Source organism: Molossus molossus, unplaced genomic scaffold, assembly GCF_014108415.1.
Source record: "Molossus molossus isolate mMolMol1 unplaced genomic scaffold, mMolMol1.p scaffold_m16_p_12, whole genome shotgun sequence".
In the NCBI taxonomy this organism is placed as follows: domain Eukaryota; kingdom Metazoa; phylum Chordata; class Mammalia; order Chiroptera; family Molossidae; genus Molossus; species Molossus molossus.
The window spans coordinates 69,240,053-69,252,680 of record NW_023425347.1 but is presented as its reverse complement, the minus strand read 5'-3'; the positions used below and the strand labels follow the sequence as shown (position 1 = coordinate 69,252,680).

At 53.5% G+C, this 12,628-nt stretch overlaps 1 protein-coding gene across 1 annotated transcript in view; it reads right to left on the bottom strand.

Moving 5' to 3' along the window:
* Positions 1-8,123, bottom strand: part of TRABD2B (TraB domain containing 2B) — a 198,584-nt gene extending 190,461 nt beyond the window's left edge. The window contains exons 1-2 of the mRNA XM_036257170.1: positions 8,022-8,123; positions 5,454-6,014 (exon numbers count right to left, since the gene is read on the bottom strand). Of these exons, the coding sequence (XP_036113063.1) occupies positions 5,454-6,014; positions 8,022-8,123 (663 nt within the window). The remainder of the gene's footprint in view (positions 1-5,453; positions 6,015-8,021) is intronic.
* Between the last annotated feature and the right edge of the window lie 4,505 nt (positions 8,124-12,628).

The following is a 12,628-nucleotide window of genomic DNA, read 5'->3' as shown; positions in this document are numbered from 1 at the left end:
CAGAGGGGCCCAGAAAGGGAAAGTAACTAGCCCAGACTCACAGGTAAGGTAGGAATGGGGTCTGGGCTGGAGCCTGCTTTGTATGTGAACAACCCACTTGATGATTTTCACATTTTGTGTCCTTGTAGGAAGGCATGGAACTGTTAAAGTTCAAGGAGGGGGCTCCTCACTTACAGTCTCTTCATTCATTCATTCATTCATTCATTCATTCATTCATTCTTCAGTAATGCGGACGTGGAAGGAAGGCGAGCAGGAACAGGCATGCCATGGTTTGGGACTGTTCATTCCTCCACGCTCTGAATACTTACTAAGCACCTACTAATCTGTGTTGGCCCCACCAGGTGCAGATATAGGAGCTCTGACTATAACCAAGGGGGCGCTCCTTTATTTAACCTGCCTGTTTAGCCTGTGTTAGGGATGCCATCTTCACAATGGTCCCTTGGAAAGTTGGAGATGTCTTTGAGAATTCTAATTTTAGAGTCACCTTTAGATTCAATTTGTAAGCCAGGAGAAAATCAGTATGAACACTTTTTAATTCTCCCTCTCTCTCTCTCTCTCTATATATATATATATATACACACACACACACACACACACACATATATATTTAGCAAGATACGACAACCTCCCACACTTACGTCACCAGATAGTGCCTTATGACTATTAAAAACAAAAATCACGTCAGCTCTCACATGCCTAAGAAGCACGGACTCTGGCATCAGACACACCCGAGTCTGAGCCCTGTGTCCTCTTGGCCTGGTTTGTGATCACAGCCAAATGACTTAACCTTTTTAAGCCTCAATTTATTGTCTGTGAAAGCGAGACGATATGTTTGGTCACATCTCTGTGAGGTTTAGAGATGATATACTTACAAGGTCTAATGTAGGGCCCTGTACAGAGCTAGAGCTCAATAAATGATGATTTTATGGTTTTTAACTCCCTAGCGAGGGGGCTGTGGAATTTCACAAACATTTTGGATAACCTTGGCAGCCATGCCCCTGTTTAGGCTCTGCACACACTGGATGGGGACTTCCCATGCTTGTTAAAACAAGCAAACTATAGCCCAGCAGGTGTGGCTCAGTGGATTGAGCATTGGCCCATGGACTGAGAGGTCCCCGGTTCGATTCCCAGTCAGGGCACATGCCCGGGTTGCAGGTTTGAACCCCTGTAGGGGGTGCACAGGAGACAGCTGATCAATGTATCTCTCTCACATCAATGTTTCTATCTCTCTCTCTTCCTCTCTAAAAAAATCAATAAAAACATATTTTAAAAAAAACAAGCAAAGTACAGGATAGTGGGTCCTTGTTTTCTCATTATGCCTCAGGGAACCACACGACTTATAGGTCTTCTCATCAGCTCCTCCACCTGCAGGTGGGGAAGGACTGAGGCCCCCTGGAGGGAGGAGGTCTCCTAATCAGCCCGACAAGTTAGTGGCACCTGGTACCGGTCCCTGGAGGCAGCTGACACCGCTGATTGAAATCTGCAGGTCTCAAGACTGTCACAAGATCTGGATTCAAGGTTCAGTAGCTCCAGGCCCCTGAGGGCAGTGGGCATGGCCGCTGGGAAAAAGTGCTAACAAGGCAGGAATGAGGCTTCCCTTCTCCTTCTGTCTCGGTCCTGGAGCCGACACAGACTCTTCCTCCATCTAAGCAGCCATTTTCCCTCTCAATAACCGACCTCATGTCGTGTCTTCTCATGTCTTCCCCAGGTCAGCTCCACTGTGAAAGGCCGGCCCACTGCCCCACTTGACAGGTAGGAACACTGAAGTTATACGCAAGTCATTGGCTTCAGAGCCAGAGCCGGGACTGAAATGTAGAGGCAAATCTCCTCTCTCTCACCCCACCAAGCTCAGCTGCCTGTAACACGTCAGGGAAATCTTCGGAGGACCTGCCTTCACCATCCCCACTTCAGCCCCATGGCCAAAGGCAATAATTTCTCGATAGGTATACATTTTCTAGAAAGTAAACTTTTTTTTTTATCCTCACCAGAGGACATTTTTGCATTTATCTTCAGATAGAGCAGGAGGGAGAGAGAGGGGAAGAGAGAGAGAGAAACATCGATGTGAGAGAGACACATGGACTGGTTGCCACCCACACAACCTCAACTGGAGCTGGGGACAAACTGCAACTGAGGTACATGCCCTTAGCGGGAACCGAACCCGGGACTCTGGTCTGCAGCCCGGCGCTCTAACCGCTGAGCCAAACTGGCCAGGGTAGGAAGTAAACTTTTTAATATTATTTTTTCTTTTTTTAATTGATTTCAGAGAAAGAGGAAGGGAGAGGGAGAGAGAGAGAGAGAAACATCGATGAGAGAGAACATCAACTAGCCACCTCCTGCATGCCCCCCACTGGGAATTTGGCCTACAACTTGGGCATGAACCCTGACCGGGAATTGAACTGGCAGCCTCTTGGTGCATGCGTCAACACTCAACCGCTGAGCCACACCGGCTGGGCCTTAGAAGTAAAGTTTTAAGTCCTCAAATCCTAAAGGGGGAGAAAGAAACAGAAGAAAGGACTACAGGATGGATTACAAGATGACACCAAGTACCTGATCACAGGGGTGGCAGGAAGGCGCATCCTTCATTGAGACTCAGGAGGACTGGTTCTGTTCATATTAGCCATGTGACCTTGGGCAAGTCACCCAACCTTTCTGACTGCCCACCTTAGAAAGCCACAGGGTTGTGTGAATCCAACAAAATGGAAAAGCATACAGAGCTTCCTGTAGAGTGCCAGGCACGCAGAACTGATTAGAACCGTCCCACGGAATGTCAGGGCTGGAAGGGACTTGGATGATGACCTAACCCTGGTGCCTCATTTCACAGACAGGAACTTCAAGGCCCAGAGAGGGGAACTGACTTGCCCAAGGTCACACAGCAAACTCATGGTGACTTGGGATTAGCACACTCAGTTTATATTAAAATCACAGACTCGGCCAGTGAGCCCCATCTTCCAAGCTGTGCAAAGGTGGAGGAAACTTTTTCAGTGGTCCCCCAACCCATGGAGTTCCAAAATGTAAGCTTGCTTTCTCCTTCAGCAAGAAAAAATGTGGTATTTGTGCCCAGAAGAAAATATAAAAATTTGAGAAATACTCAAATTAAAACTAAAATCCTAGGTCTTAACAAAAAGGCACTCTCTTTTAAGGCTTCTATTTCCCGCCTTCCTCTCTCATTGCCCCCCCCCCCAAATATTTTGCAATAACAGTAATGCTGAGAGGAAAGAAAAAATAAAAATCTGATGCACTTAACAGATATTTTGGTACAATAATGCATCACAGATGTTCATATCAAACTGTGCACGCGCGCACACAACTTTACTGAGAAGGCCGTTGTATTTCTGACTTTGGGGTGGGGGATCCCTAACAACTCCATCCACCCAAGCTCTGGAATCCCTTCCTTCCCAGTTAGCCCACGGCAGCCCATGGGGATTGAGGAGAGATTTCATCACCTTGCTCCAAAATGATAACAGGACAAATTGGCGAGGGTCGGACCCTCTGGCAGGTGGTGAAGGGTATGGAGATTAGGGAACCAAGAGGAGACCTGTTTTCTTTTGTTTGGGACCTGCTTCCTGCAGCCCTCTTGATGCGCTGGACCCAAGGACAATTTTAAGAGCTGGCCCAGGCTGGTGATGAGGTGGGTGCGTTTGTGAAACCAGAGATTTGAGTCTGTTTGATCTTCAGACGTGGGCTTTGGAGACTGTCAGCGGGCTCCTTGCTGGCCGATGAATGGCTCTCGGGAACTTTTCCTAAAACATAACCTCACACGCTTTCCAGCAAATGTTTTCAACCTACCAAAGCCATCATTCGGTTGAACAGCAGTCCTTCCAGACCCCGAAGAAAGATAGTTTTGTTGTTTTAAGGGAGACAGATTAAAGCCAGGGACTGTTTAGCCAGAGAGTTTGTGTGCTCCCTTCAGCTCTGTGGATTCCTCTGTGGTTGGTACAAAGAGGGTGTTGAGAGTGATGGTGGATCCCCCACCTCCCCAGCCTAAAAGAGATATCGAGGCCAGACGTGAGGCCTCTGAACAGAGAGGCCTCCCACAAGCCTGCCTCCAAAATGAGATGGGCGGTGAGCGCTGGGGAGCCCGGCACAGATAATATCAGCTCTCTGGAGGCTGGCAAGGGAAAGTCACTTCAGAGGGAGCAAGCCGGTATGTTCAGAGAAACCAGCGCTGGGCCAGAGAATGCACAGGGTTTTCCCCCGTGGAGAAGGAGTCAGGCGTAGTCAGAACCCTGCGGGGCGTGACTAACTGCCCCAATATTCCTGCCACCGGGCCCTCTGGGTAAGGACTCCACAATTATGGGAGAGCCAGCAGGAGGACCGACAAACCCGCCTTTCATTTGGCCGGCAAATCAATCTGGCTTCTTACCTCCCTGGGGACAATATTGCATTTCCCCTGGAAAACAAAGGCCAGAGATCTCTGAAGAGGGATCAGTTTCTGCTGCTGTTTCCCTGGTGAAGAGCTTGCAACATCTCGGGAGCAGCAAGCCGTTCTGGTCCCAGTGGTAGTTTCTGGCCCGGCCAATTTATGAGGCTGTCTCCATAACAGAGGAGCATGTCTCGGGGGCCATGCCTCACTCCTCACTGGGCCATCGGCCCAAGCCCCATCGGGGGGCCTCCGAGCAGGAGCCACCAGCCGTGATGTGAGCCCCCATCCCAGACAGACAGCCTGTTCTCAAGGCACAGATGTGATCTCATTGTTCCCAGGACCTCAGAGTTGAGTTTGGGGCCAGTGAGTTGCGAGTGACCTCTGCCCATGGAGACAGGGCTTTTGATGACATTTTGCTGGATCCGGTCTCTGGCAGCCAGAGACTTTAAACCTCCTAAGCAACCCCCTTCTCCCTGCCCCCACTCCTAGGTTCAGAAATCAGAACTGTCAACCTTTAAGTGAACACATTTCTCTGAAATTATTAACCCCAAAACTATCCTGGCTGGCTTTCTCCCAGCCTAGGGAGGCAGTCCGAGGGTCGTCTGGGAAATTCGACAGAGCTTAACATCAAACAGCAAGCCACAGACACCAAGTCCATTCAGTACACCTGCCCTGCCCCCAGGCCCAGGCACCGGTTCCCTCTCTGGGTCCTCTGTTCACTCGCTGCTGCTGCGTGCGCACACACGGCAGCCTCAGCACGGCCTCCTGATCTTGAGATCCAGGGCCTCGAATGCAAACTTCCAGCTCCCTTTTTGTTTTTCATTACTCTGATGTTCCCAGGGAAATTCTTTCTGCTCAAGCAAGCGCGGCAGGTGGGGAGTGTATATCCCCGACAGGTAACACCATTGAGAGGGAAGCAAACACCCAAACACCCCAATTCCAGCACAGACCAGTTTGCCCTCCTACCACCCCCAAAGCAGCTGGAGAGCCGCTCCACAGCCCAAAAGGAGGCCAGAGAAGGGAGATAATCAAAGAGGACAAAGGCGTGCAGGGGCTGCCCAGCTCAGGGGGCCGGGCGCCATGTGCCTACCTGCGAGAAGTTGAGCCCATTGAGTGGGTGGCACTGCTCCTCCACCCGCTCCACGGCCCCCGTGCTCTTCTTCATCTTCTCGGCCTGCTGGGCCAGGTAGAGGTCAAGCACGGGCACGCCCCGGGAACGCACGTCAGTCTCCGTGAGCGAGTTCACCATCAGCATCACCCACACGGGTCTCTTGCGCTCCCAGTTGCCCGCGATGGCGTTGAACAGGTAGTCCGCGTAGAGCCCCTTGCCCCGCTGCGCGGGCGTCATCCAGGAGGGCATCATCAGCTTCACGTAGTCCAGGTGGCGCTTCAGGCGCCAGTAGAGTTCTCGGGGCAGCACGTCCTGCAGGTTCTCCCCGTGGGGCAGCAGCTGGCAGCTGGCCAGCGCCGAGATGGTGTAGGGGTCTGTCAGGTCCAGCTCAAAGTAGACTCGGGCACTGGCCTGGAAGGCTGCCTTGGAGTTGTCCGGGATGAAGTCCCAGACGCGGGTGTAGGGGACGTGGATGGTGCCGAACAGGTAGGCTGGGGGGTCTCGCCGAACAGTCCACAGGAAGGAGTTGAGGTCCCTTTGCTGCAGGGGCAGAGGAGAAGGAAGGCAGTGAAGCCGATGGCCACAGAGTAAACCAAGGTTAACTCAGAGGGGACAGGAGCAGGTACGAATGGAAGGCAGATACCTACATGGGGCCACGGGGAAGAAAGAGCAAGGGCTTTGGAAGCTGAAACACCCACAAGCAAATCTTTGTTGCACACTGTCTTAGCTGTATGATCTTGAGCACATCGTTCTACTTCCACAGACTCAGTTTCCCTATCTGTAAAATGGGGGGTGAGAGCAGCTACCTCAGGGGTTAATGGGAGAATAAAAACGCACAATATATCTAAATAAACCCTAACAGCAGTGCCAGGCACAGAGGAAGGGGCGATGAAGGAAGCTCTCATTATGATTAGCTTTCGCTGTTTGTGCCAAGGTCTGCCACACCACCTGAGAACATTCATGCTTGGCCAAGCCAAACCTTCACCAGTGGTGTTTCACAGGGAGAATGGCGAGGGGGGGAGCAAGAGTACTGCTCTGGTAAGAAGGGAGGAAGTCATATAACTGAAATCCAACCATTAGATGATACTTGCCAAGAGCACTTTGAAAGCAGAACACCTATTAAAAATAGCACACCTATTTAAACAGCGACTTCCCATTCATCAGGGTGGATACAGTTTTCTTTTGGGAGGGCAGATCTGGGTGTCAGCTACTCTGCTCAACCAGCTGAAACCACAGATGAAAAAGTGCTTTAATAGCTGCAAGCTAAGTGAAGTCTCAGGCCCTGGCTTGGGAGAGGAGGATGCCATAGAATCAGTCCCAAGAAATGCGCATATTCTGGGCGCTTTCCAGGCTGCTCCCCTAAATAAGGTGCACCTGGTCTCCAACTCCGATGCTCTGTCATCTGCGACCAAGACTTTGACAAGGGTGTGTGCAGGAGTGAACACAGAGGGGCACAGAAACAGGGGTCATTTCTCCAGATCCAGTTTAAGGTCAGGAGTTAGGAGCCATGAGAAAGAAACTGTCATTTCTCACAGGCCAAATCATTTTCCATCCAGGGAAACCCTGGACTGTCTGTCCACGTAGCACCTGCAAGCTTTAGGTCAGCTCATGACATTTCTCTCCCTGATTTTAGCACAGTGAAAAGCATGTTTCAGGATGGTTGGAAGGAGTGGTACCTTACATGACTAACAACCAACAACTGTAAATCCCAGCATGCTGGAGATCAAGGCTGCCTCTGAGCGCCCAGCAGGCAAGAGTCGGACGCTGGAGGTGCACCTTGTTCAAGGTCAACAACTACCTCTCTGCTAACAAGGCAGTGAGTGCAGACCCTACAAAGTCATCTCCTGGTCTCCTCACCTCCAATTCAGGGTTACTTTCAATGTTTTAATTTACATTTTGAGGGGGTACACTGAGGGAAATCAAGAGAGTCCTTCGTTGGAAGGAGAATTAGGAGAACCTATTACTCGACCCCAAGGAAATAGTAGGGCAGCATGTATTTCCTGGCACTGCGTGTTCTCTCCTCCGGACGCTTCCCCCTTTTTGTGAAATAGGGGCATTTGGAAGAGTGGGTGCTGGGGCCTGGGTTGGAGAGGGAGAGAGAGTGGGGAACTGCACTAGGGGAAAGTTTGTCTTAGGTCAGAGTGGGAGGGCAGGGGAGCCAGGAAGCGTGGGAGGGGGCGCGTGTGAATGGGAGAAGGGTCTGGTGGAAATCAGAGAAAAGCGAGCATGGGGTAGTAGAAACTGAGTCACAGTGGGCAGAGCGAAGGCGGGAAGGCAAAGACAGGGTAACAGCAAGAAAGTGGCGTGTCATAGGGGTACAGAGAGGAGCCTCCGAGCAGGACCGAAAGTTGCAGAGCGAGAGCGGCAGCGTGTGCTGAAGGAGCAGCCAGGGAGCACCCAGACCGCTCGCTCGGACCTGGAGCCTGGGCGGCAGGAGCGAGGGAAGGCGCCCGAGGCAGCACCTGGCGGGAGGAGGTGGGTGCTGAAGGCAGGACCCCAGACCAGCATCCCCACGGGGCTGCCGTGGCCGGGCAGGCGCTCGCTCACCGATCCGGGCGGCCGGCACTGTCCTCCGTCCGGGAGCTGCGGGCGGGCGCGGGCGGTGGCGAGAAGGGCGGCGAGCAGCGGCCCCGCCAGGGCGGCGTGCATCCTGCCGGGGCCCGCGGGGCGCGGGGGACCCTCCTGGGCGGCGCCCCCTCAGCGGGGCTGGGAGCCCCCAGCTGGGCACCGAGGTTCCTCTGGAGCGCGGGGCTCGTTGCGGGATGCTGGGAGCCCTCTGGGGCGTGGCTGGATGTCCCTGCCGAACCTGGGGGTCCCTCGGGGGCGGGGCGCCGTCAGTGGAAAGAGGGGTGCCCGCTGGGGCGGGGCCCCTCGCCAGGGTGCGCAGCCCCGTCGGCCGAGCCCCGGGGTTCTGGGGGTGCCGGGGCTGCGTCGCGGTCCAGGGGCGCGCGGGGCTCCTGGGGCAGTACTGGGATCCCGCGGCGCGCGGGGTCCCGGGGTTATGCTGGGGACCCGGGGCGCGCAAGGTCCCAGGGGTGCGCCGCGCTCCGGGGGCGCGCAGTGGGACAAGTGCGGCGGCGGGCGCGGCGGGGCCGGGGGTCGGAGCTGTGTGCCCAGCTGCCCCCGAGCCGGGCTCAGAGGGGCGGCGGACGGCCGCGCGGCCGCTGCCCGGGCTCCGCCATGCTGCTCCGCGGCCGGGAGGGAGGGAGAGAGGAGGGCGGGAGAGCAGCGCGGAGCCGGGCCGGGCGGGGGGCTGGGGCCGCCGGGGCGGGGGGAGGGGAGGACCCGGCGCGGGACGCGGGGGGCGGGGGGCCGCGCCGGGCCGGGCCGGGCCGCAGGGAGTCCGGGCGAGCTCCGCGCCCGGGCGCGGCGAGGCGGGGTCTGATGGGCATGGCAGGCGCTCGCTCGCTCCTCTCTTGCTCCCTCGCTCTCTCCCTCACACACGCGCGGAGGGAGGCGAAGCCCGCAGCAGCCACTTCCCAACTTTCCAAACTTCCCAGCGCAACTTTTTCCTCTCCTCCCCTGCCCGCGCCTCCTCCTCCCCCATCCTCCCCCTTCCCCTCGCCTGCTCCCGGCCGGGCCGTCGCTTCTGCACGCGGCCGCCAGAGGGCGCCCGGACCGAGGTCCCTCTCTGCCAACCTCGGTGGGCTCGGAGGTGGATGCGGGCTGGGCGGGCAGCGACAGGTTTGAGGACCTGGACGGTGTATCCCTAGGCATCTGATATGCAGATCCTGGCGGGAGTGAGCTGCGGGAGGGTCAGGAGTGGGCAGCACTGCCAGACTGCCTGGGAAGGCATCGCTTAAAAGAATCCAGGGAAGCTGGTATGTACAACTATGTATGCCGCCACTTTTCTGACTGTGGCATGCGCTTAGGGGGTGCTGAATTAAAACAACAAAATAATCTTCCTCAAAATTCCTTGGAACTTTCCATTTAGATAATCCTGTCCCATCAGTTTCTTTGGACCCACACGGGATCCTGTGAGGGGCCTGGGAGGTAAGGATTCATAGGGCAGTTCCTTAGACCACAAGAATTGCAAGGGTCCTTAAAACCAGACCCCTTCTGCCCAAGCCCCCAGGCATTTCCAGCAGGTGGGGAAACTGAGGCACGGTCTCTACTGCTTAGTTCTGTCAAATGAGACTTGGCTGACTCTTTTTATGCTGACAAACGAGACAAGTGTGAATTAGGTAGAATTGTGAGGAGCCCACAGGCTTGAGAGGGAGACACACAAAGAGATGATTAAAATACAAATGATGAATGCCAGCAGAGACAGAAACATAGGTAAATGGAAACAGAGAGGAAGGGCTCCTAACAGCCCTGAGGCTCAGGGAAGTCTCCTGGGAGTGATCTGATCTTGAAGGATGTCACAGGTAGCTGAATGAAGGAGGCGCACAGATTCTTCCAGGCAAAGAGGTGGGCGAGCACAGGTACCTGCAGGGGTCTGCAAGCAGTTAGGCATGGCTGGAGCAGAGAGCCAGGAGCTGAGGATGTGTCTCCTGGCCAGGCTGCACAGTTAGTACTTTGTATGCACTAGGTAATGGGGAGTCTTTGCAAGATCTGAAGTAGAGTGTGGCTGGAGCAGATCTGGGCTTTTAGGAGACATCCATGGGAGGGGGAGGGGGAGAAAGGGGACCTGTGGGGAGATGGGCAGGGAGTGCAGGAGAGGGCTCCTGACTCCCAGCCCAGTGCTCTCACACTGCTCCCGCTCACGCCTTTGGGCGGAAGAGTGAGCAGCTGGAGAAAAGCAACTTGAGAAGGTTAGCAGAGGAAGACTGGCCGGGATGGAGGGACAAGCTTCCAGGGCACAAGATCTGGGCCTTTGACAGGAACACAGAGGGACACCAGAGACTGGCGGTTTGAACCACATGAGACTGCCATTTCCGTAGATGAGAAATTAATAAGTGTTGACAATTGCATAGAGTTCAACCTGCGAGGTATCCAGAGCAACTTCAGTCCTCAGCCGCGCGCACATCTGGTGACAGACGCAGCGCAGGCCTGAGTGCCCAGTGTGGCTCGTGTTCCCCACCCTCAGGGCTCGGAGGGCTGCAGCTGTGACAAAAGCGAACCCTTTAAAGAGCCTCCACTCACCTCCAAAACTCCCTCAGTGTGAGCACTCCATGCAGTGAGGACGGGATGAAACCGTTGGGAAGTGGGAGGAGAACTGAGTTCCACCGAGAGAATGTGATGGTCTCCATGGGAGACACAAGACAGATGACAAAAAAGGACCAAAGTTAAAAACTGATCCATATAATTAAAGTGATGGTACATTCGAATAGGCGTGTGATTTTTAAAATGTTCCAGGGCTTTTCCCCTAAAATTATAAAAGTTTTGTTGGCTAATTTTCATGAGTTCCAGCTATGATATCTCCTCTTTGGCCCTATCCTATGGCTGTGTGACCAGAGCCAAAATAATTAACCTCTCTGTGTCTCTCTCCATCCAGCTTCCTGCTGTCCTCACTATTCTCTGAGTCATTGTGTGCAATAATGCTTTAGGATGTCCACTGGTATTGTTACTGAAATTGTTAATAAGATGCAAGAACGAACAGATTTTTCTACTCCTAGGGACATACTCGAGTATTGAAAACACCTGTCCATACAAAACTGTGCACAGATATTGATAGCAGCATTATTCAAAATATCTAAAAGGGAGAAACAACCCAAAGTCCTTCAACTAATGAATATACAAAATGTGGCAATTTCATATAGTGGAATATTATTTGACCATAAAAAGGAATGAAGTACTGATTCAATATGGATCAATCTCAAAAACATTATGCTAAATATAAGGAGCAAGTCACCAAAGGACATATAATATGATTCCATGTATATGGAATGTCCAGAATTGGCAAATGTGTAGAGGCAGAGAGTAGATTAGTGGTACCTTAGGGGTAGGAGGAAAGGGGGAGATTAGGGGACCATAGCTAAAGGGTACTGCATCTCTTTGGGAAATAATGAAATCTTCTAAAATTGATTGCCAGGATGGTTGCACAACTCTGCAGGTATATTGAAATCATTGACTTGTACATTTTGAAAGGGTGAATGATATGGTATGTGAATTATATTTCCATAAAGCTGTTACTTAAAAAGAACAAGTACGTTTGGGGCCTCAGGAGAGAGTACTCCCCAAGGACAAGGGTCTAGTGTTTTCAAACAATTCTTTCTCCCACCTGGTTCATGAGAGAAGCACTGGACAGTCGGAAGTCCTAGAGACTTATTGTCCTTCTTCAAATGATGCACCGAACAGCTTTGGGTGGCTCGGTTGTCCTTGGTGGGCCTCAGTTTCCCTATCATCAGTATGAACAAGCTCACAGAGTAGATAACCTTTAAGAGTTTCCGTATCCGACTCCGGAGTCCAGATTCCCGTGGCCACTGCCTGCCCAGCGGCCTCCAGGCAGGATGGGAAGGGCACAGGGCTCAGAAAGCAGGCCGTGGACTCAGACGCCTGCCTCCTCTCCCCGGGCACATCTGGCCCACTTTCCTTTTATTGCATTTTAATTAAGTTGTTCAATCAGATGAGTACCAGCAATCTGTAGGCTGTAACAGCTCAGGCAGGAGCAGAAGCCTTGTAGCGGAACTAAAGCAACAAAGTCTGCCTCCTGAGCAGATCCAGGAGCCCCAGGCCCTGCCGAAGGGCGCCTCTCGGGGAGGGCATGAGGGGCTCTCCTGCTCCTCCCACTCAGAGGAGAAGCTTTGCTCTGGGTCTGTGGGCGGCCCCCTTGGCTAGCAGTTGCCTGACCCTCTGACCACACTGGTGCTTTCAAATGGATCAGGCCTGGCCTGACTTCTGGCTCCAACTCCTATCCCATCCCAGGGCCCAACCCCCCCCCCCCACCCCCCCCCCAACCCCCCGGCTCTGCCTTCACCTCAGCTTTAGTTGGTAGGAAGTTAGTCCTAGACTGAAAGACATGAGTGCCTTGGGGGTGGGGAGCAGGGAGGTAGAGTCCCCGAGCGGGCAGAGGTGCGCAGTGCTGAAGAGAGTCTGCAGTGATGGAGGGAGCCAGGGAAAGGGAGACACTGGGCTGATTCCGGAATGGGCACTCCCTTACAGGAGTGGGAAATGGATTCATGGTCACTGAAGCACAACGAGTATTAGAGTTGCTATACAAGGTGGAAGTCATTAAAACAAAAAGCCCAACCAGGGTCCAGCCCAGTGAGGGA